The sequence below is a fragment of the Corvus kubaryi genome, unplaced genomic scaffold (genome assembly GCF_017639235.1).
Source record: "Corvus kubaryi isolate FWS band 111438036 unplaced genomic scaffold, C.kubaryi_AGA036_p1.0 138, whole genome shotgun sequence".
NCBI lineage: Eukaryota > Metazoa > Chordata > Aves > Passeriformes > Corvidae > Corvus > Corvus kubaryi.
This window is the reverse complement of record NW_024580672.1, coordinates 22,151,012-22,175,986: the sequence shown is the minus strand read 5'-3', so window position 1 is coordinate 22,175,986 and position 24,975 is coordinate 22,151,012. Positions and strand designations below refer to the sequence as shown.

Sequence of the window (24,975 nt, the reverse complement as noted above, 5' to 3'; positions counted from 1 at the left end):
CTCTAAAATCTGTCATGATGTGCAAAAATGACCAGTTTTGAAAGTACATCTTAAAGCACGTGTTAAAGGCATGAAAGGAAACCTAAACCTAAAAGGTGGGAATCTTTACTTCTCAGGGAGTTTTGACCATGGTTAGTTTGCCTCTGTCACAACTGTCGAAAACAACAATTATTTCTTCTTGCTGTTACATCAAAACCCCAACCAAGACACCAGGATTTGGCCTACAGCAACGCAACCACTGAGAGGAATTTTTGCCAGGGTTCAATTTGCATGATAAACTGTTGTTAACAGATACCATCTGTTTTTAAATTTAGTAAAAGGGCCCATATTATACAGCTCATTACAACTATTAGTAACTCTTAGACAATGACTCTTGTAGAGTGTGGGTTGGGGCTAATGAAGTAGAAAGCTTAAACAACAAATCATTTACAAGTTTTTGTACAGTAGTTCTAATGGAGGGAGTTTATAATCAAAGGAAAATGTAATCACTTATGTTAAGCAATCCATGGACTTAGTCAATGTAGCACAAACAGCCATTATGCAAAATCATGACATTAAAGGGAAGAAGACTATTGCAGACTTTGCATTTTACAGTGTCTGCTACACAGACTAATAACTTTGAGAGAATTAAACAGGTGAGGCCCCTCGCTTCCAAAACAGCATCTTTCCATCAAATATCCAAAAGATATTCAACCTGGCCTGAGATTTGCTGCCCTGAATTAGACCTGACACCGGTAACAAAGGGGATTCTGTAATGGACATGGGCTCTCACAATGCAGTGCATTAATGGGCATCATGGTGAACATAATCTGTCAGGAACGGTCACAATAAAGATGTTCTCCTGATTAATGTTCCACTAGGCCTGTGCTTAATAATTTATATAATTTGTATTAACTTTCAAATTGCCATCACTGTGGTGGACAAGGAAAAACACACAAACAATTCAATATAATAATTTTACCCAGGAAAACATTTTACGTGGCAATTAAAACTGCTGGGCTCATACAGGAGTAATCGTTCAGGATTTACAGAGATGAATTATTGTGAAGCAAAGCTGCATATTTAAACAACATAATAAGAAACTATTTCTAAGAGGTCATAAATACTTTATAAATTACATTAATATTGGTGTTTGGTATTACTGCATTTATATTCTTACAGACTGTGTATTTAAATATTACTCCCATAACAATGTATGATTCTATAAAATTAACAAACTTTTAAAATCCTGACAGTCTGCCTTATAAAAGTGTCTCCATTAATTTTTCTATACTTTGAATAAAGAAATAGTAATGTTACAGTAGTAAAAAAATTGTCATTGTGCATTCCTTCACCTAATCCTTGTTTTTATACATGGAATTCAGCACATTGCACAGTGAGGATGGTGGGTACTGGTCAAGAATATCCTATGCTATCCTATCAGGATGATTAATGAAGGCACCTTTTTCACAGAATGTCAGACTCTGCCTTTTTAACAACTGACCTTTCATAGAATACTACTGAACTCATAATTCCACTTTTGTTCAGTTTCTTATTAGTGGAGTTAAAATTAATACTTATGGGAATGATGGCTAAGGTGATGCACAGTAAATCTTAGAGCACATCAACCTTCTGCACCGACTACCAAAGGAATAGCACCTGCATTTGTCTACTTCAATAGCATAAGTATTCTAGTAAAACTCTGTGTCCTTTTAAAAGACAAATTAGGTCAATATTCAACCCTCTTTCAAGCACAAAGCTGTACATATGGAGAGAGACCTGCGAAGTTCAGAATCCTCACAAAACAGTTCCTACTGTACACAGAGGGGGTGCTCATCCTGCTGCACTGCTTGAAACTTCCAGGAGGACAGGGACATTCTCGGAGACATTTTAGCCACACAGCCTGGGAGCTACGGGGACTCATTCCCAGCATGGCCACGTGCAGCTCCACGCCCTAAAAGACACATCCTCCAGTCGGGACAAACAGCCCTGTGCTGTGCCAGCACAAGGATTTTGGGGAAGTCACTGATGTGATGAAGATAATCCTGTTTTTGAAACCACGACACCAGAGAGTTGTCCCAGGTGGACAAAGGCCCCATTTCTTTGAGGTGTTTCACACCCACCTGGCTGCTCCTGTGGTGTCACACATTAACTGTTCATTTACTGCCACCCCAAAACGCCAAAAATTGATGCGGAACGAGCAAGCTCGCAGGTGCCACACGAGTGTCACACGTGACACAGTGCTTGGGTGACGTGCCACCGCCTGCAGAGGACAGGACAGGACTCTGCAGGTCCCCTCTAGTCCAGGACTGCCATCAGCTGGCACCCACCCTGCCAGCCCACCACGAACGAGCCAGGGCTGGATCCAGCTCACTGTGACAGATCGCTGCTGTCACTGCTCCTTCCCTGCAATGTCCCATCACTTCCCTCTCCCTGGAAATTGTTTCAGCTCCCCCACAGTGTCCTCCCAGTCCCCTCCAGCACCTGACGAAGGCAAGAAATGAAGGCTGACCACAGACACCTCCAGCCTGTCACTACTGACATACCTCCAGGGACAGAGGCAGACAGGGATGCTCACACTGCTCCAAGGAAATTCCACACAGATTGGAACAGGTCTGATACCAGGTACCACAGCAGTGCTGGCTGCACCAGGACTGTCCTGCCCAGGGAGATGCGATGCTGCTGCTCCATTCCTCAGGGCTCACGGGCCATTCCTGCACCACCCGCTGCTCCTCAGCACAAACCCTGGCTGCTGCTAAGCACAGCTCACACAGTTCTGAAGTGAGAGAGGATGGGTTGAGATTAGAGGTTAGGAAAAAATCCTTCCCTGGGAGGGTGGGCAGGCCCTGGCACAGGGTGCCCAGAGCAGCTGGGGCTGCCCCTGGATCCCTGGCAGTGCCCAAGGCCAGGCTGGACATTGGGGCTGGGAGCACCCTGGGATAGCAGAAGGTGTCCCTGCCCATGGATGAGCTTTAAGGTCTCCTCCAACCCAAATCAATCTGTGACTCTGATTCTAAGATGCCTGAGCAAAAGCAGCTCAAATAAAACACACTGGAATGTGTTTAGTTAGAGGAGCACACTAAAAAAACATATGAGCTTAAATCTTCAGTAAGGACATTCATTAACACATCTGGCTATATTTTTATGCCTTTTTAAAACCCTGCCATCAACTCTTTCCCCTCATCATTACACATTAACATTTCTAAACCCCGAAACCAGAAGCTCCAGACAGTTTCCTACCCTTGAAGGTATTTTAAGATGATAAAGATGGGAAACTTTTTATTGGAACATGAAGACCAAAATTCACGCTCCGGCAGCGTCAGAGCTGATGTCAAACACTTAAGACCTCACACAACTGGCAGCAATTCTGTTGTAAAACGTGCAATAACAGCAGCAAACTGCAGCTTAATTTTTTTCTACACATTCATTGGCATTCATGTGAGGTCCATTCACATCCATTACGAGGGAAGGCATCTGCATTATGGCTAAATATTGCATCTTGCAAACAGAGCAGCGTTTGTGCTGCTTCAGCCCCTGCAAACCAAAGAGGGCTTCACCCTAAATGAGGTTTTCTAGAACAAAGCTAGAGGACACTGGATGGATTTCAACCTCCCCTTGGAGCTCAGGGGTTTTTTTGTGAGGTCAACTGTGGCATAATTTAACTGTTCCATTACTGGAGACCTGAAAGCTGCTCCGTGACTGGAGACCTCCAGCCATGCATTACATTAATATCTATAGCTTGGAAAATAAACTCTTCCAAAAATGGTTGTTTTTTTTTTTCCTGGAATCAATTTTACTCCTACGCCAAAAGAAAAAATATTTCCTTCTCCTTTCAGGTTCCAGAAATGCCTTCACACCAGGAGAAGGATGGGCGTTTTCCCCACACAACAAAGAACATTTCACAACTTTATCATGGTTGAACACTCAGAAGTTGCCAGAGAAAAGAATCACCTGTGAAAAGTAGGAAAAATGTACTGAAATAATGAGTCATGTTCACTCGAGATGGGAAGCCATTCCTTAACAAGACTCCCAGTTTAGAAATGCTGGGTGAATAAAAATGTATTTCCCAATTAATGTTCACAGATGTGTCTTCTGCAGCCCAAAACAAAGCAGACCTTCCAATTCTGCCAGTGCCACTCTGACACAGCCTGCAGTTGTGTGAGTTAGAGTTCCCTTGGTCATAAATCATCCTAATTACTATGGAATTTTGATAACAAAGTGATAGACCTGAAAGAAATGTATGGAGTGAAGACAAAGTTACAATGTGAATGCAGACAGAGCAAAAAGGTAATACAAAAAAGTGGCAGAATCAACAGGAGTTATTTCATTATTTCTGCAATGGTAATACACAATAAATTAGTAAGTAAGTGCTCATTCTGATGGCTCTTTTCAAGATTTCCATAAAACTAAGGATTAAGATGCAGCAAGCTTTTGGAATAAATATCAATAAGCAACACAATCATTCAGCAATACCTTCAGTGATCCACATGCTGAAGCCAACCCAAAGCAGCCCTTCATTGCCACTCCTGTACAAGTTACAAATACCAAACAACAACAACAAAAAAGCAGCAAACCTTTAGTGCTAAAAATCCCTAAAAGTGACTGGGTGACACTGCTTTCAAAGTGTGAAATTTTACTGCACAAGCAATTTAGTAGCCTATAAAAATTCAATATTCTAGATCCACATCAGAGGGAAGCTCAGTCTGGCTCATCCCAGATGCGAACACAGCACTACCAGCAAGGAAAAAGTGCTATCAAGAATGCATATTTTTGTTTTCCTTCAGCTTCCTTGTACCTGGGGGTTGTTTTTTTGGCCACTTGACATCTTTTTACTGTGATTTATCCTCACTTCAGCCAACAGATTCCTTGTTCGTTTTCAAATTACCTGCACGCACTGGCAATCCCACCTATCAGGAAGGTTTTTTGTTCCTGTCTGCTTTTGTTATTGCTGCAAGTCCTACGAAAAAGGATTCCAAGACGTATTTCCCAGAACAGGCAGGAAGCAGGACACGCTATCACAGCCCTGAGGATATCCTCTGTTCCACACTGGGACATAAATCTCAAAGCCCAGAGGATATCTGCACAAATGAGGACCATCTGGACAACCTCAGAGGCACAAGCAATATTACCCAGCCTGCAGGGAACTCCTGACCTACAGGAGTTGAGAGGTGATCCCGACCACGACCAACGGGAATCACAACCAGCGCCCCAGAGGAGGAAAACGGGATCTGCCTTGACACAACCAGAGCAGCAAAGGCAGAAAAACCTCCAAAAATATTCAAGAAATCAGTAAAACCCCCAGAAACTACTGCAGCCACCTTGGTCCCTGCCACCACCAGCCAAAGAGGTTAAAGAAAACCAGGCGGTTTCAAAGAATTCAGGTAGAGGTGGAGAGAGCTGAGACAGTCCATGGTGCAATGATCAGGTCAGTGTGGACTTTGGAACTTCAGAGGTACAAACAGAAGACATTTTCTGTATTCTTCAGGTGTCCATTTAAAATTAGAACAAGCTCTTCTCAGAGGTGAAGAACATTCAGGAGCGTGAAGAATGACTACTTCCAAATTATTGAGGTATTACAGCTCAAATTGCCTTAATGGGAGCTGATTTATATTTATGGCCAACTTTCATACAGCCTTTAAACTTTCCACAACTCCTCCCCCAAGTCAGATCATTGAACTTGAGGAGTTTAAAAAATAAGGCAGGAAATAGTCTCCATCCTCCTTTGTCCTTATATCCAGGCATCTGCACACCAGGATGTTTCTGCAGTTATCCAGCTGAAAGTTTTCGGTCAGCACAGCTGTATTTTATACATTAATCAAATCAAGGAATCACAGAATTGTTAAGGTTGGAAAAGACCTCTAAGATCATCAAGTCCAACCATCAAGCAGAACCACCACGCTCACCTTTAAACCACGTCCTCAAACACCACACCCACATGGTTTTTGAACACTTCCAGGGATGGTGACTCCATAGTTTCCTACAGCATCCCTGGACCACAGGGGCTCTGTGCCAAGTGACCATCAAAACCCTGGTGTCCTTCCAGGATGTTTCATACACCAATAAATGCAGAGCTCTCTTGGCCATGAGTGCTCCTAGGGAGCACCTCAAATGCTTTTTAATGTTCTCACCCAGGAACACAAAAACTCCACTCCTTCAGGGAGATTTGTTCTCCCGGGCAGTTACCTGGGACATAACCCTGAGCCCACTTTCAGGAACAATCCAGACATTTCCTATTGGAGCAGGAAGGACTATAAGAGCATTTGTCTTAAAGAGAATCTTCAAGGCCTTTCATTGATTTCAATGCCTAAAGGAAAAAACTTGAAATGTCAGTTTATCACCCAGGTAAACAATCTGGATGGACAATCTGTAGATACTAAATTTTGCTAAGGTAGGCAGCCTACCAGCTTGGTCCTGAAACATATCAAGACATTTACTAGTGTGGGTCCATGAATGTGGAAAAAAACTCCTCTTTTTGAACATTTTCCTTCAAATTCTGGACAGGCTTTCCAGCAGGAGTAGAAAGCTGTCAGCGTTTTTCCAGCTAGAACTCTGTCAGCAAGCACTGGACACCATTCCTACCCACAGGAACCACCCTGGCAGTGTCTGCCCAGCATCCCCACGATCAAATCTCTGTGTGTGTGTGTGTACATTTTACATCAGCAGCTGCATGAGAGCACCTATGAAACAATAAACTCCTGCACCCTCGCAGGCTGTGACACTGATGGAGCATCGCCAGCAGCAGGATACACAGAGAAGCTGTTCATCATCATCACCTGAGCACAAGCAAAACCCAACTGTGGGATGACAAAACCAGGGGGACATGCATCAATAAAGCACAGGAAAAACAAATGACAGGAAAACAACTGACTGGGAACCTAAAGGACAAAGTTTCTAACTTAATCTTATTATTTCTTGCTCTGAGCTGGCAGAAGAAAGTCTTCTGCCACAGCCTGCAGACAATCCTGACTTCATGTCTAAATCTACATTATGATGATAATAACAGGAAGATAAAACACAACTTAAGAATCTATTAGAACAAGTGACAATTTACATATCAGCAGCCTAGAGCAGTAAGTCCCTCAAAGGTCAAAATTAACCAAGCAAATTGAGAAATGCTCCAAACCTCACCCAATCAGCTGACCACGTCAGTTATCCAGAAACTGAGAAGCAATCACAAAGTTTTTGCCACCAGCAAGTGGCCATTTTAATGAGCAACTAGGCAATTATGAGTATTTATCACTTGAAGGATTTATGTGCACTAAACAACTTCAAATTCTTTAAAAGCCAACAGGAATTTATTTCTGTTTACCCAGAATCAGGGAGAACCAGCAAAGATGAGCTGGTGGGGTCGATCTACAAGAGATCCATCCTTGGAATCATTTTCATTTAATGAATAAGCATTTTAAGGAATTTGGGAAAGTTAGGTTTAAGTCAGGTAAATACTGCAGGCTCCAAAGAAACCAACCCAACCCTGGATTGATGGAACAGCTCCTGCTTATTCCTGGTAAAGAGACGACAACCCCCCATCCCAGGGCGAGGTACCTCACATGACTGCCAATCTGACCAGACTCTGAACACTCTGATAGAAAATGAGAATGAGATGTGAGATGGAAACCAGCACTAAATGTTTAATATGATCAGCAATTCACAATTATTTCCTAAGTGTCTTTTCCCCGATAACTTTTTCCACTGCGTGATCTTAGTGAGAAGATAATGTGAGATGCTGCTTTTGAATAAGTTATACATTTCCCCTGCTTTACTTGAATCTCACAATGCCACCATTATTAATATTTTTCCTCCACAAAACAGCAGTAGCCTTCCAAAGAAAAAGTCCTTGACCAAAATATTGGAGGATATTAAACTGAGAAGTGATCTACTGATGCAAATCATTAAATCTATTTGCATTTGCTTACTGAACCCTAACACAGAAATTAAACTACATAGTGTGGGAAAAGAGCTGGTTTTGCATGGTTAAAAGGAGACATCTTGGAAGATCCGAGCTCTATGTCATTAATTTTCCTTCTTCCCCTCATTAACAAGTAAAATGTTTTCACTGCTTGAAAAGTTTTAATAAATAGGAAAAAGCAGGGCAGCTGACATAAGTTTTTAATGTAATATACAAGAGCTTTTAATATTTTTACATATATTAATGTAAAAGCTAAAAATAAATGTTAAAAGGTTACATTTGTGAAGAAAGAAAAATGGCATTTACAGTTACAGGGTAAGGTTTTAGAGTTTAACTCTTTCTCTCCCAGCATGGGGTTCTGAGGAGCATTTGCCATTTCCCTGGAAATCCCTGGCATTGCAGAGATGAGCCATTGCAGAAGCAGCCGTGGGTTAAGGACACACATTCCCTCCCAGCTCTGAGCTCCAGGGTGATTTACTGGGCTTTGTCCTACCAAGTCTTAAATTCTTTTTATAGAAGGAATTACGGGAGGCATTTTAAGAACAGCCATAATTAGCACAAGCACTGGCAGGGTGAGATCTCTGAGTTTCACTGAAATGTGTGAGCCAAAGTGGCCAGGGAAGACCAGGAACTGCAGCTGCCAGTTCCAGCTGGAACTGGGGAAAACCATCCAACATTAAAAAGCCAGCGGCTCCTGGGATGCATCACAAGGAACGTGACCAACATTCGGGGAAGGGGATTGTTCCCCTCTCCCTTTGAGAGAGCCCTGGAGAATTGTGTCCAGCTCTGGGCTCCTCAACATGAGAAGGACGTGGAGCTGATGGAGAAATCCAGAGGAGGCCATGGAGATGCTCCAAGGGCTGGAGCCCCTCTGGAGCCAGGCTGGGAGAGCTGGGGGGGGCTCACCTGGGGAAGAGAAGGATCCAGGGAGAGCTCAGAGCTCTTGCAGGGCCTAAAGGGGCTCCAGGAGAGCTGCAGAGGGACTGGGGACAAGGGCTGGGGGGACAGGACACAGGGAATGGCTTCCCAGTGCCAGAGGGCAGGGCTGGATGGGAGATTGGGCAGGAATTGTTCCCTGGGAGGGTGGGCAGGCCCTGGCACAGGGTGCCCAGAGCAGCTGGGGCTGCCCCTGGATCCCTGGCAGTGCCCAAGGCCAGGCTGGACCTTGGGGCTGGGAGCAGCCTGGGACAGTGGGAGGTGTCCCTGCCCATGGCAGGGCTGGCACTGGGTGGGCTTTGAGGTCCCTTCCCACTCAAACCATTCCAGGATTTCTACTGGGCAGTGACTCCTGGCACTGATCTGATGTTTTCAAACCTTGAATATTAACACGGACAGTGAGGTGTGTGAACACCAAAAGCCCAGTTCCAGTGTGCAGAACACAAAGCTCTGCTGCTCAGCTGGGGTGTGCTTGCAACCCTCATGGCTGGCCGAGATTCCTAAACCAAGACATGTTATAACAGCCCAGTGATCACATTTTACAGTGCTGATATTTTAAAATGGCAAAAATAACAACAAACTGTATTAGATAATATAACTTGTGCAGACACCCACTTGAAAATACCACAAATATGACTCTCTTTTTCTAGTGTGGAAGACGTAGAGCTGTAATAGTGCTGAAAAATGATTCCACCGAAGAGGAGTGTGAGAATTTGTCTATGCAGCATCATCTCCTCGAGAAATTTCACAGAAAATAAATCCTTTCCTGATGCCCTGCCCTGTGCTGTGGCACAGATACAGTGCCTGGTGTGTCTTTACCAACGCCAGGAGTAATTCAGGCCAGGAGTGGAACCTTTCCACTTCTCGTGCCAGAGGTAGATTAATGCAGTGGAGCATTTTTCCATTGCAAATCCATGCTGTAAGGATGGGAAAATGGGCTGCATAATGACATGGATTATGTTTCTATTATGTACCAGAATTAGGGGGTGATTTAAATATTGCAACTCTTCATCTTGGGTTTTTTCCCTGACTTCTGGGGTCCTCGAAAAAAATTTAGATGCATAGATAATGCTGGGAATAATTTAAAGCCACAGAGGTGTTTTTGGATTAAACAGAGGGCTGTGAGCACAGACACACCTGGGTCTGGGTAACAGGAACCCTTCCTGCAGCTCTCCTTGAGGCAGAGAACTGAACCACAGAAGTGTTTTACTGACAGGTGTCTGTAATAGCAACCCAGAGAGCCCTGACTACCAAATGCTGTGATGGGAGCAATGCACAGGGTTTGAGGAGAACCAGCCCTGCAGGGGTTTGTAGAATCACAGAATGGTTTGGGTTGGAGGGACCCTAAAGACCATCCCATCCCACCCCCTGCCATGGCAGGGACACCTCCCACTGTGCCAGGCTGCTCCCAGCCCCAATGTCCAGCCTGGCCTTGGGCACTGCCAGGGATCCAGGGGCAGCCCCAGCTGCTCTGGGCACCCTGTGCCAGGGCCTGCCCACCCTCCCAGGGAACAATTCCTTCCCAATCTCCCATCCAGCCCTGCCCTCTGGCACTGGGAAGCCATTCCCTGGCTCCTGTCCCTCCATGCCTTGTCCAAAGTCCTTCTCCATTTTTCTTGTTGGCTCCTTCAGGCACTGGAAGAGGCTTTAAGATCCCCCTGGAGCTTCTCCTCTCCAGGCTGAGCACCCCCAGCTCTCGCAGCCTTCCCTCCCAGCAGAGCTGCTCCATCCCTCTGCTCATTTGGTGCCTGGCTCCAGCAGCTCCAGGTCCTTCCTGTGCTGGGCCAGGGCTGGGGCAGCTCTGCAGGTGGGGGCTCACCTGGGCACAGGGGCACAGGGGCTGAACCCCCCTCTCCTGCTGCCCGGGCTGGGATAAGCCCAGGGCACAGGGGGTGACTGAACGTGGCCAGCTCATGGCCAGCCTCTCATCCACACAAAAAGTCTCAACTTTTATTTTTTGACACTCAAAGGCTTCTCTGCCAAGATTTCAGGAGAAAACCACAACTGAAGACTTGCAAAACCCACTCCTATTTGAATCTTGCAATGCTGCCTTTGACAGATAATAGAAATGCAGCCGTGCTGTCAGGGAAAATAACACAGCTAAAGTCTAGTATTGATTACAGTGGAGTTGCTCAAGATTTGCTTCAGCTTCAGTGAGAGAGGAACGTGGGTTTTGCTAATCACGCAGAATTAAATTCAGCAGCCAGACCTGACAGTAAAACTTTGCCCACAAACCATTTCTAAAACCATGTGAAGCTATATCTTTGAGCTGTGCTACGTGTCAGGCTAAACTTTAAAAACATGCAGAAGTTATTCTGTTTAAGTTTTGGAAACACCACTTCCAATAAAAAGTTTTCTTAGCTTGATGCAGCATAAACAATCTGCAGCATCTCCACAAGAAACCATGGAAAACCCTAGCCCAGTTTATTTTTAATAAAAGGAGGACTATGCTATATAATAACTCTTCCTGCCACATCCATTGAATCTGCCGAAATAAAGATTGATGCCTGGATATTTGTAGAGACTTCTACCAGAGAAGGTAATATTTCTTTTTTCCTTTCTTTCCTATTTTTTAAAATATGCTTTCCTGTTATTTTGAAATAATTTGAAGTAACAAGCATCATCTCCCTATTACCCAAGCATCTGCATGTTTTGTTTCCAAGACAAGTGGCAGAAAATTCAATGAGATTTGTGAGAGCTTTGTGCCACAAGTTAAAAGATACTCGGAAATGAAAGGTTTTGAAAGAGAAACATGTATGAGAATGATCTTCTGGTGACTGCTCCACACAGGCACCACAAACAGGCTCTCACTTTGCTCATCAGTATAAAACCAATGCTGTCAGCATGGTGAGGGGCTAAAAGGCTGAAATCCCATATGGATTTCAACAAGAATCACCCAGAAGAACCAGGTGACCTCTGAGCCAAAGCAGCACCTTGAAGGTTTTGGGAACAAGGTACCTGAGAAGTAAAGAAGAGCTGGAGTGGTTGCTGGACTTGTCCACAGTCACTGGTGTTTTAACAAAGAATCATGGAATTGTTAAGGTTGGAGAAGACCTCCAAGATCACCAAATCCAACCATCAACCAGCACCACCAACCATGTCCTCAAGGGATGGGCACTCCAAACACCTCCCTGGGCAGCCTATTCCAATGCTTTACAATCCTTTCCATGAAAAGTTTTTTAACTTTCAGTCTAAACCTCCCCTGGCCCAGCCTGAGGCCGTTCCCTCTCCTCCTGTCCCTGTTCCCTGCCAGCAGAGCCCGACCCCCCCGGCTGCCCCCTCCTGTCAGGGACTTGTGCAGAGCCACAAGGTCCCCCCTGAGCCTCCTTTGCTCCAGCCTGAGCCCCTTTCCAGCTCCCTCAGGAGTTCTCCAGTCCCTTCCCAGCTCTGTTCCCTTCTCTGCACAACCTTTCCTTTCCCTGCTCCCACTCTCCATTTGAGCTCATCCCAAGCCCAGTAACTTCTTTCCTCCGTGTTCTCTGGCTCACTCAGGTTTTATCCTGCACCATTTTAATTAGAAAATCTCTGGTTTTACACAACGATTTCAAGGAAGAATTGAAGGAGGAAGAGCGGAGCCTCTTCCAAGCCACCTTGCCAATAATCCTCTACTCACCTAAGTCACATCAGATGTTCATGGTAGACCAGGAATCTCTTCCAAGCAGCAGAGTAGTCACACCCTTACCTCCTTCAGTGGGTTTTTACTGTGCCCCTGAGGTCCACTAAGTTTCTAAGCCTTGGCGGATGCTCACTGGAAAAACAGGAGGAGTGGCACTCTCCCAAATGCCTCCCACTTGTGGCATCAAAGTGAGATATCACTCTCAGTAAATTTTACAGTATGAGGAATGAAACAGTTAGCAAAGTTGACATTTAAACCATCACCACTGGCTATGATTAAATACCTCAGAGATGAACAGAGTGGTTCACACCTCTCCAAGTTATTGTTCTAGGCTCTTATCAGACTCCCTGCCCCGCTGCATCCGCCACCTTTGCACACACTTGAGATTTTCCTTCAATCCCTAATAGCTGGAAACCTGCTTAAACTGAGATTCTGGAGAGTTTCTGATAATGTTACAGTGGCAGAGAGAGATTGACTGAAACCCTGGCAAACCCCTTGAACTGCAGATTCGCCCTAAAAGGTTTAGGCAGATTAATAATACAGGAAGGGCCAAACTGGCTCCTTGCTCCTCCTCCTCTGATCTCTCTCAGTAAGATGGAGGGAAATGAAACACTAAAGAAAATTGCAAATAACCTGCAGGGGACACAGAGGGCAGATGGGATCACACCGCTTCCGAAGGAGTGCAAAGGGAAGTCTGGGTGTACTCCTACAGCACCAGGAAAATGCAGGCTTTGACCATTCAAGCGACAGCACAGCAAGTCAGGCTGCCCAGCTGTCCTTCTCAAACATGCAGGAAGCACCCAACGCCTTCTCTGCAGTCTCCCAAATTCAGTTCACGTCCACACCAGCAAACACACACTTCCCCAGTCCATGGAGGAGGAGCAGACCTGCAGGTGCTGTCTCTTGCAGAGGATGGGAGCTCAGGCTCCTCTGGCAAGCTCGAGCTGATCCTGCACCCCAGCAGCCCCAGACAGCAGCAGCAGGAGCCCAGAGCCAGGAGGGGCTGTCCCCAAATCATCCCCATCCAAGGATGGCAGTGACACACCACAGCTGCTCAGCTGAGCTTCTCAGTGGAAAACCTAACTCATGGTGACATCCTCAACTCCCAAGGTGGATAAATAATGTCCCACATTAGGGCTACAAGCATCACCTGGGATCTGTGCCTGCCCTTCACGTGGCAAGTTTAACTTTCATGTCACACACACCCATCAGGAGGAGGATGGTGTTCACCTCCCCATGCACAACAGGATTTTCCAACCACACACTGGAAGCTGCTTAGTTTCCCCCAAAACACATTCTACCACAGCCCTTGTACTAAACCCCTCAATTCCCACCATATTTCCCTGCCCCAGCACACGTGCAGCCCAGAGAACCCCTGCCCCACGCTGACCAGGCAGGGAGCTGGGAAAACCAGGGTGGTTTTCCAGAGGGAAAAGGGAACTCCTGAGGGAATCTGGAATTTTGCAACACAGGGAGAAGCTGCTCCCTGCTGCCATCCCAATGCCAAGCCAACAGCCCACGTTTCCAAGGCACCCTGGGTTGTAAATATCCAGCAGAGGGAAAGCCATGGTGTGTCACTGCCCATGGAAGTCAGGAGCGGGATCCCCTGCTCACCGAGGGGACAACCTCCCCCTCCACCTCTGGAATGAGACAAGGCTTCTCAAAACAGAGTCACCCCGGTGTGGGAACCCCACAGCTGACAGCAGAACAACAAAAAAATGAATTCTGAAACTCTAAAGCAGCTGAAGACACTTAGAAGTACAGTAACAGTAAAAGAAAGGGAGTTTTTCTTTTGGACATGAGCAAAAAGTGTTAAACATTTGCAGTATTTCAGGCAAGAATGTTGGAGGAATATTGATCATTAGATTTGTATATACTGGAAGCAAAAACTCCAACAGCTGATACAGCATGAAATAAAAAAATATATACACTATTATTATATATTACATATAATAATGTATATATTATATAACTGTCACATACAATATGCATATAATACATATACACAGCTTATATATACTTAGGGGTTTTTTTTTTAAAATATGAACTGTGAAGCTGAAGTTCTTAAAGACAGACAAATTTGTCCAGATTATGACATCAAAACTTCAGGGACTTCTTTGGATCAGGACATCCTTATCACAGAACCCCAGACTGGTCTGGGGCCCTTAAAGCCCACCCATAGCAGGGACACCTTCCACTGTCCCAGGCTGCTCCAAGCCCCATCCAGTTCCAGGAATGAGATCCACATCGTGGATTTCACAAGCCTGGAGCAAGAATCCTCCTCTCCAAAAGAAACCATCCCACTGTGACGTGTCTGGACTCCTAAACCCCGGCAGCTTCCCGAGGAGAAGAATAACCTCAGGTTATTACAATTAGTTTCATCTCATTAATAGATCAATTCCTTTCAAGCATACTGAAACTGGGTTTTACTTTGTTGCTTCTCCTTTTAGGCTCCATTATAGTCTGTGTTCTTAAGTTTTAAGGAGAGCCATCAGTGAGGAGGTTGTAATCTCAGGTGATTAATTGCACAGCATTTTACAAGCTGTAAAATAGAGCGAGATCTCCACAAAGCGATTATGCCATTAACCAGGGGCTCTTATCAGATTTTCCTACAACCACCAGGTTTGTCTGACAGATTGCAAGTCTTAAGTATTTATATATTTCAAAGGTTTACTTATTTTTGTTGTTAAAAACCCCTAAAATCTCTATTGATTCTTACATGCAATTCCACATGAGAAGTCCCAAGCACCGTGGAGCAGAATACCAATATTTATTACCAGACTTGTGCTCATTATGGTTCTCTCTGACAGGGGTCCATTAAAATCAATTTTTATGTTTCTTATGGGTTTTTTTTTCCACCCAATGTTCTTGCCATGGCGTTTATTAGCCAGTTAGGAGAAACACCAGGCACTGCTTTGTTTTTATTTTATTCTGTCGAAAATAATGAGGCCAGATTTAACAACTATTCACTAGTGATGAGTAGAAGAGATTAAATGTTATACTTCAGCACAAACATTTACAGATGGCTTTAAAATTTTTAGAACTTTATCAGTGCTAAAGACAAGAGGAAGTCCCACCTTTCTTCTTCAGATTTAAATTCTTAATCGTAAAAGTGCTCTTTCTTGCCTTTAATTTCTGAGCTACCCCTGAGTGATAGACCCTCTAATGTAACAATTTTTGCACATAAATCATGCAGCCTGTGAGGTTAAGAGTTATCAAGATGCCTCTAATGCCTCAAGATGAAGTGAAGTCAGCTCACCACTGAGAGAAGCAAAAATCAAGAACAGGTACAAATTAAAACATTAGGAAAAGGATCTAAACTGTCCAACTTCTGCTGAAGAACAAGATCACAAGAACCTTCAACCTGCAATGTGGCCACGTTACAGGTGAGCAAACCAGATGTTCTGGTAGAACAAAACCAGAATTTTTCACCAGATGTTCTGGTAAAAGAGAAAAATCCATCCCTAAAAATGGCTCTGAGAGCACCCAAATCATTTTCCTACTCTTATTCCACCCCTCGCTGACATTTGCCCTTCACAGGGTGAAGATCCTCCTCCCCTGGGTTGTTCTCCAAGCAGATTTTGCTCTGCAGCCAAGGCAAGTTTCAACTTTATCCTAAATACCCCTTTATTTCCATTCCTCACCAGTGGAAATCCAGCACCTAAACCGGAAAGAAAGTGAAGCACTTCTTTCTGTATCACTGGAGCTGGCAAAGCTGGGAAATCCAGAAGCTTCAGTGTTTTCATATGGGATGCAAAATCATATTTCAACCAGAACACACATTATGCTTCACATTCCTGATTGATGCTACACCCATTTCTGTTACAAGGAGAATAAAATAGGAAAACAGAAATCCTACAAATCCATGGAGAATTTCAGGTGCAAAGACAGGATGAAAGAAAGACAATGTGGAGAAAAGGAAGTCAAACCTGTTTGAGTCTTGTCAGTGAGAGCATCGACGTGGCAGACTGTGGAAAAGTGGAATTTAATTACCAAACCCAGTTGAGAGACCAGTCTTAGAAAAGTTTGAGATAAGAAGTCTGGATTTTGGCAAAGAAATTTGGCATAGAAATTTAGCATCTAATTCTGAATGAATTCAAGGATCCTTCTGAAAATGTCACTGAGCATTTCCTCACAAATAAGGAGACCTCCAGGATGTGGCGAGGACAGAGGGATTCCAGCAGATTGAACACAACTCACAATGGACAGGCAAATGCACTGATGCCTCCTTAGCCAGGCCTGTATCTGAGCCATCATCTCCACTGCCACGTGGGATCTGCTCCCAGCTCCACAAGACATCACAGCTCTGGAAGAACAACTAAAGCTCTCACAAGCACCACACAGTAATTAAAACAATCAGTCAATCCTGCTCCTATCTGTTGGAGCATAGATCTATATTTAACACCATAAAAACAGATTGAGAATTGTGAGGTGTGCAAGGATGTTTTACCCCTCAGTGACAGATTTATACGTGTGTCAAAAATCAGGGTGGGCAGGAGGTTCTTTCAAAACTTAAATTAGAAACACTTTAAACTATAAGTGTTTCTTTGATAATATTTTTGATGCAGCAGAGGAATTGATGTATTTTGGAGTCCTCAAAGGCACTGGAGGCTCCTCCTGCCTCTCCCAGGAGCAAGCACTGAGCTCCCAGCACGACTGGCAAAAACAAGTGTGCTCTTAGATCCTCTGGGCAATCTTCTTCCTCCAGCATGAACATAACCACAGGATCAATAGGACATGAACTCACCCACTTGGCAGCACGCTCATTTTGGGAAGTTTTATTTCATGTAAGCCCGTTTCACACCCAGATATCTCGATCTTTCCCACGGGGCTGAGCAGAACCACGTGTTTCTCCTTGCATGGTGATCCTCCCTGTTTGGAATTCACCTGTTCAGGGAAATAAAATCCTCTTTAACTGCATGCATTTTCACCAAAGAACAGGTCTGAGTGGTTTTCAAAAGCAGTTTGAAAAAAGCAAGAAAACAGCGAATTTCAAGTTTCCTCAACTACGGCTTTCACTTTCAAAATTCCAACTTAAAATGATCCATCCTCAGAAGTCAGCACCTAAATCAAAGTCTCAAAAAACCCATTAACCAACAGCACAGTGATCTTCATAAAAACATGAAATAGCAGCAGTTTCATGGCTGGTTTATCAGCTAAAATCCGATGTGTTGTGACACTTATTTAAAACAGGATTGTTGTGACAACAAAGTAGATTCAGTGGTTTAGAGCAGCAGTGTTATGCAAATAACAGCTGGAACACAAATAGAGTATGTCTGCTGGAAAAGAAAACATATGAAAAAATCAATCATTCCTTAGGAAAAGAAGCATATTTTTATTCCCATTGTTACCAGTCTGGTTTTACGATTACTGATAGGATGTAGTTGGAAACAGCTGCCAAGTATTTCTCAATATTGGACAAGACCAACAATAACAGACTTGTCAAATCCATCTTGGCTAAAAAACCCCAGCCCAGTCTGGATGCTGGAGCTGTATTTACAGTTTGGTTTGTACTACCACTGCAGGAGGACAGGACAGAATACCACAAGTGTGTCCACTGCAGCCACCCAGACACCAAACCTTCGGTCCAGACCACAGCCAGGGCAAAAAGTCCTCTGCTCCAAAGAGCTCAGCTCATGTGAAACTGGGAAAAAAGTGACCAGCTGAGAAACTGTGAGGCAGCACAAGGCAAGTCCATCAGCAAACACAGAATAAAAGGCTCCTGCAACTGTTTGGCATGGAACACACCTTAAAAACCACTTACTTCCTTCCACACCTCCCACTGTCCCAGGCTGCTCCCAGCCCCAATGTCCAGCCTGGCCTGGGGCACTGCCAGGGATCCAGGGGCAGCCCCAGCTGCTCTGGGCACCCTGTGCCAGGGCCTGCCCACCCTGCCAGGGAACAATTCCTGCCCAATCTCCCACCCATCCCTGCCCTCTGGCAGGGGGAGCCATTCCCTGTGTCCTGGCACTCCAGGTACAGGACCCTGCACTTGACCTGTTGAACTTCACGAAGTTTCCTGCAACACTGACAGACCAACAAGGTTCCTCTGATTTGTTTACTTCCCTGTGTCCAAGGTTGGACGGGGCCTGGAGCAACTGGTGCAGTGGAAGGTGTCCCTGCCCACAGCAGGGGATGGGATGGGATGAGATGAGATTTATTCCTTCCAACCCAAACCATTCTGGGATTCCACGAATGACAGACCAGGGGTGCAGCAGGAGCCAGGAAGGTCCATGCAGGATGACTTACAGCTGCCCACTGCTCCCAGCTGTACAATAATTAGCTGCTTTCCAAAAAAGAGAATCTTTTCAAACCCCATTATTAAGTGCTGTGGAATGAAGTCACATCTGTGAGTAATATAATCAGTGTGAGAGAGTAGAAAAGCCATCGAGTTGGCAGTTTTGCCTACTAGGGCAAAAGTAAACCTAACCCCCTGAATTCTGGGAAGCTCTTACGCAATTCCTCCCTTACAGACGCAGCAACCAGAGCAACCTCACTCAGCCTGGAGAAGTTCAGGACCTGCAGGTTCCCTGGGGTTTATTTACTCTGACTGCAATCCTAATTGCTAAATAATCAAATGTTTGGTGGCATCACAAAGAAACTCCTTTCCAACCAACTTTGCCCATGTTCCTTCTCCCTCCTCGAGGACAGGGGTGAACTTGGAGCAGCATCTCGCTGTAGAAGTCAGCAAACAAGCAGTAAAAGTTCACATGTGTGGAGAACCAGTACACATTCTTCATGTTTATTGGTGTGACAGCCCTGAACCAGATGCACTGAACCTCACACCACGAGCTCCATGACTATAACAACTTTGGGATCAGCTTTTCCATCAGAACAAAACCCAGGATGCAGGGAGCAGCAGCAAACTATCAATAACCCTCTGAGCTCTCACCAAGTCGAACTAAGCTTTACAGATGAAACCCTGAGCAACTGCAACTCCTATTTGCAGCCTTGTTTATCATATTCATTGGGCAGCAATATTTAGGAGGTTTATTTTATAAAAGAATGAAGCTGCAGGACATAAATCCACATCCGTTTGCACTTGGATTGGGATGCTCCAGGATGAAGGTCACTGGCAGATCTACAACGCACACTCCTCTGTCCAGATACTAATTCTGTTATTTAGGCTGGATAGTAGGAGAAATTTCCTCCCAGAAAGGGTTGTCAAGCATTGGAACAGGCTGACAAAGGAAGTGGTGGAGTCAGCACCCCTGGAAGTGTTCCAAAGACACGTGGATGTGGCACTTCAGGACATGGTTTAGTGGTGAACACGGTGGTGGTGCTGGCTGGACACTTCTCCATCCCTGGCAGTGCCCAAGGCCAGGCTGGACATTGGGGCTGGGAGCAGCCTGGGACAGTGGGAGGTGTCCCTGCCATGGCAGGGGTGGCACTGGGTGGGCTTTAGGGTCCCTTCCAACCCAAACCATTCCATGATTTATAAAAAATGTGAAGAATTTTCATCAGCTCCTGCATCAACTTCTCCTTCATTCTCCCCTTCCACTTTAAAACCTACAAATCTGAATTAAAATATCTTGTAATTTTGATACTAGGTAGAAAAAAATATGACTTTTAGGGAGGAAACATCTCCTGCCATCTTCTGGAGTTTTCCCAAAGAAACAAAATCATAGGTGCAACATTTCTAAGTTTACCTCACCAGACTGCTAAATACAGAAAACTGGACGACTGTAATTTCATTTACATTTGCACTAACCAGGTCTCACACTACAGTAAAAAATTCAAATATTTCTATGTTCTATTGCTCCTAACACCCCCAAAAACTCCACTGGACATTGGCCTGACATCCTAGAATCCAATTCATATCCCTAATTAGGAACAGAGAAATAAAAAATGCAGAGAAATCTTGAGAATCAACAAGGTTAAAAAAAAAAAAAAAAAACTGTAGCAAAGCATTTCCATGCTCCATGTTCTCCCAGAAAACAAGGTGTGCTTTCCAGAAAAGTCCAGAGAGCAAACCATGTTTTTCCTTTCAGTATTAAGAGCACTGAATCCTTCCCATCAGAGCCCTATCTCTGATGGATCTCCTCTCCACAGGTTTTTCCATTTCCTTCACTCTGCTTTTACAATATAAACCCACCACACCAATATCAAAATATTAACAATAATCCCCTCTGCATCTGATTTAACAGGGGATTTCCATTAGGCTACAGCATGGAAGTCCTCAGGAATTTTTTTTTTCCCCCCTCAAATATTTCTGAGAATCAAGGCAAAAATAACATATTCAGCTGGCAAATCGAATGTGGCCTCACACACATCCTGCAATTGGATTTTTTTAAACCAAGAGAGTCCTGCATTAATCAGGGAGATGTCCCAGCTCCTCCAAGAAGGGGTCTCTTGATCCTTTCCAGATTAACAGAAAGTGTTAATTGAGCTACCTGTGAATGGAAATACAACCAACAGCAGGAAATTGCACTGCAATTCTTTCCCCCATTTCCCCGCCTTCTCCCAGACCCCAAAATGGTCCTATTTCTAGCCAAGCCACTGCTGCACACTTGAAAAATGCTCTGTTTAGTTCTTCCACACCACCAAAGTCACTTATGTGAAACTGAAGAACCCACCCAGGTGCCACAGGAGGTTTTCCACACAACCTTGCTCCCATGCTGGGCTAGGAGGTAACCACACATTGGCTTCAAGCACTAAAAATTACTGTCAGAGGACCCCAAACTGCACAAATAATTGGCATTTCTAGCCACAAAACCTGAGTTTCTGACTGCATTTATCCAACAAGATCACTACCTGCAGGTGATTCCCTTGGAGGTGTTGATACCAACCCCACCAGAGGTGTGACCAAGCACCACCTTCCTCCTTTGCTTCCCATTCTTCATAAATTTATCCTAAAAACTTCATCACTTCCCAGTCTTCATAAACTTATCCTGAAGACTCCATCGAAGTCCTGACATTTGCATTAACAAACGAGCTACGACTCACAAACACCTGCCTTGTTCTGATGGTGCCACAGAACATCAGGGACTCTCCAAAAAGCAGTTCCAGGAATTTTTTTTAGTTTGAGGATGATCAATAAATGCCAGGGAAGCTGCTTCTTCATCCTAATTACAGCAAACAAACCACCAGTCCTGAACTCTTAAAGAGTCCTTCTTTTGAGTATCACCGTGCTCTCAAACCTGCTTGCTATTAACTCAAGTTTTGAATTAAAATTCAATCAAAGCTTCAAATATTGGACTTAAGGGGAATACTTCAGAGTTTGGCACTCTGCTACTTCGTTTCAATCACCCTTCCCCATGCAGTAAGTTTGCATCCTTCTCCTAACAAAACCCTTATCAAATCCCATCAAAGCAAAAATCCATCATCAACCAATGTTTGCAAAATGATTCAGTGTCAAAAGCTGCTGCCACCCCACTGATGAGGCTGCCCATGCCAGTGGGCCACCCATCCAAGGATTTCATTGAATTATAGTTCTCTCAGCATCTCCTTAATAGTTTAAAACTTCCTGTATTTGTTTAACTGGGTTCTGCCTGTTTATTTAAAAGGAAACAATCCATTGTACGTTAAGAATATGGGAAAAGATATTAATAGTAAAGGTAACGTATTTCTGCACATATAGTGCAGGGTGGAGGGTGTTTCCAACCTTATGGGGCTTGTCTTAGAGGAAAAAGCCATTTTTTAGTGTTTCAAAGCAGAGAAAGATTTAAGGACTGTGAATAGCACACAGGATCCATGCAACCAGAACAATCTTACAATCTACTCCTGTTAATATCTTGATTAATCATCTACATTTTCACCTTCCAAAAGGTACTGTTTCAAGAGAACAAAGAGTTTATGTTCTACAAGTAGTTTTACTGCAGGGAAGAAAGAAGGGAAGAGTTAGGTGGCTGTTCCACACCAGAAATAGTTTAATGTATTGGAATACTAGTATCACTTTGCTACACTGGAATAAAAGCTAGAGGGAATGAGAAACATTTAATTCTCAATCTTTTTGCTTATTATGAAATGTTTGATTTCTTTCCAAGCTAAAACAGAAACTTTTCTAAAAGCTGCTTCCCCCTCTTGAAAAAAAAAAAAAAAAATCCAAAGATTTCCAACTAAATAGAATGGTGTGAACTCCAAAGGATTATGTGGCTGGGGCTGCCCCTGGATCCCTGGCAGTGCCCAAGGCCAGGCTGGACATTGGGGCTGGGAGCAGCCTGGGACAGTGGGAGGTGTCCCTGCCATGGCAGGGGTGGGATGGGATGGATTTTAAGGTCCCTTCCAACCCAAACCAGTCTGGGATTCTATGATAAGGATGCCCTGATCCAAACAGGTCCCTGAAGGTTTGACATCTTTATCTGGACAGTTGAAGATGTAAGAAAGTTGTCCAGAAAGCCAGGACGCTTCTTGTCCAAAAAAACTAAGGGATGGCTGCTGCCCTCTGCAACCCACAGGGAACTCTGAGCAACATCACTCATTCCTTAATGGAAAAAATAATTTCTGAGGCAGGTAACACACAATTCCAGTACTGCCACACTCAAACATCACAGTACCCTTAAACATGTGGAAAACTGCCCGCCCAAGCAAAGCCAAGTGGCTCACAGGTTTTAAATAAAGGCAAAAGCTAATTTTTCAGGAAAAGAAGGTGTTGCAGTCATTGCTTAAATTCAAGAAGAAAGTCTTGAGACAAAACAACCCTCATGGTAGTTAAGTGGATTTGATTTTGTCAATATACCTGCTAAAAAATAAAGTAACTTTTAAAATTACCTTTCCTGTTCTAAAATACAAGTCCTTTACATCCTGCAGCAGGTTCCTGTGAACTAAACCACCCCTGACCTGCACTCAAGACACCTCTACCCCCTCCACAACCACTGTCTCTGTTGTGTTTATTTCTTCTTCCTACAGCACCCAAAACAAACTTTCAGCTTTCCAGAATAAAGCACTGGAGATCCAGGTCCATGGAATTCTGTGTTTGCTGCAGGAGTAATAAACACCTCCCCAGCTGAGCAGCAGGGCTGAAATCCAGGTGAGGCTCTCAAACAAAAGCTGCACTGAAAGCCTGCAGTGCTCTCCTGGTATCTCACTGCTTCTCTGAGTAAATCTAACCCTGGTTAAGCCAAACCTGTAACTTCAGAGGGTACGAAAACAAAACCTTCTCATTTCCTGGCTCGGGGAGGTTTGGAAAGGAAATGTCAGACAGCCTGGAAGCAAATCCAGGGTTAGTTTGGGGTGATGCAATTTCTTTACCTTCCAAAGAACTAATCCCATAAAAAATGTGAAAGTACAGAATCACGCTGCATATTCTGAACATATACAAATATACACTGGCATAAACACTCAAAATCAGTCCCCCTCTCCCCTTATCCAAAGGCCCACTTCACACAAGCTCCTGAAAAACCAGGGGGATACGTGTTCACATGGAGCAACATTTGCTTTCTACAGCATTTAAAAAGTCTTCGACGAGAGCAAACACGTAATTCTTTATTAAACAATCAAAGACAACAAAAGCAAGTTTCTGTTGTCCCATCGCATTATCCTGCTAATCCTCTTTGGATGGCAACCAAAAGCCCCCGAAATGCCAAGCTAGGGAAGTGCCTTTCCAAGCAGTGGTCGCCTCTGGCTCTTTGGCTGCGCCTTCAGTCGACTGCTTTGGCAGACGGGAGCAATGACAAATTCCCAGCATCCAGGGCTGTGCCTGACTGCTTTATTTTACTGGAAGGGCACTTTAATTGTAATAAACCCATTTTAACTCCTCTGGAAGGGGCAGGTGGGTTACTGCTCCTGCTTTCCAGACTCAACAAGTGCTGTTTTCAACTCCATCTGCTGCTCATGCCAAGGCTGGACTGGAGCCGGTGTCAGCAGGTACTTGAGCACCAGACCCCAGCGGGCTGTTCAAACAGGAATTCTGATGGATTATTTCCTCCAGTACTTCTCCAAAAACAAGTAAACACATCCTGCATCTTTCTCCAGTTATTACTTACACAGGAAATTTAAATGGGATGCAAGCACAGCAGCCACGTGGCACTTCAACCATAGATACCATAAAAAACCACATATGTATATATATCAATAGGACATTGATGTCATTTTCTATCAATAGCATGAAGATTAACGCTTGATGATCTTTGAGGTGTTTCCCAACCCAAACAATTCTCTGCTTCTATTTACACTCAGCACAGAAGTAGAATGACATTAAAACAATGGTGTTAATTAGTTGTAAAAATTACTGATCATGGTGAGGACATGGAGTTCTTCAGGGCATCTCTTCAAACTATGGGCTGCCAAGGGATATTATAATTAATTAGAGTCAAACTGGGTAAGAAATGGAGCACCAAGAGGAGGGCAAGTGGACAGGACAGGGCCAGATATTCCTGGAATAATCCAATTCTGGCAACAGGTGTGTGCACCCCATTAGTGAGTACCTGCAAACCCCAGCAGGAACCAGCCCGAAAGCCATGTGTCCTGGTGCAACTTCCAAGGGGTGTGGAAGCACACTGTCCCTCTCATCCTACCAAGGACCTGCCACAGGGATTAAGTCCCTCTGCTCCTCATTTTTGAAGCTGGAAATCAGAAGGTTCAGTTAGGAGCACTACAA

At 44.3% G+C, this 24,975-nt stretch overlaps 1 protein-coding gene across 1 annotated transcript in view; it reads right to left on the bottom strand.

Annotated features, from left to right (window-relative positions):
- The window catches only part of MGMT (O-6-methylguanine-DNA methyltransferase), a 138,181-nt gene that overhangs the window by 101,136 nt on the left and 12,070 nt on the right, over positions 1–24,975 (bottom strand). The window contains exon 3 of the mRNA XM_042019579.1: positions 17,185–17,324. Within this exon, the coding sequence (XP_041875513.1) occupies positions 17,185–17,324 (140 nt within the window). The remainder of the gene's footprint in view (positions 1–17,184; positions 17,325–24,975) is intronic.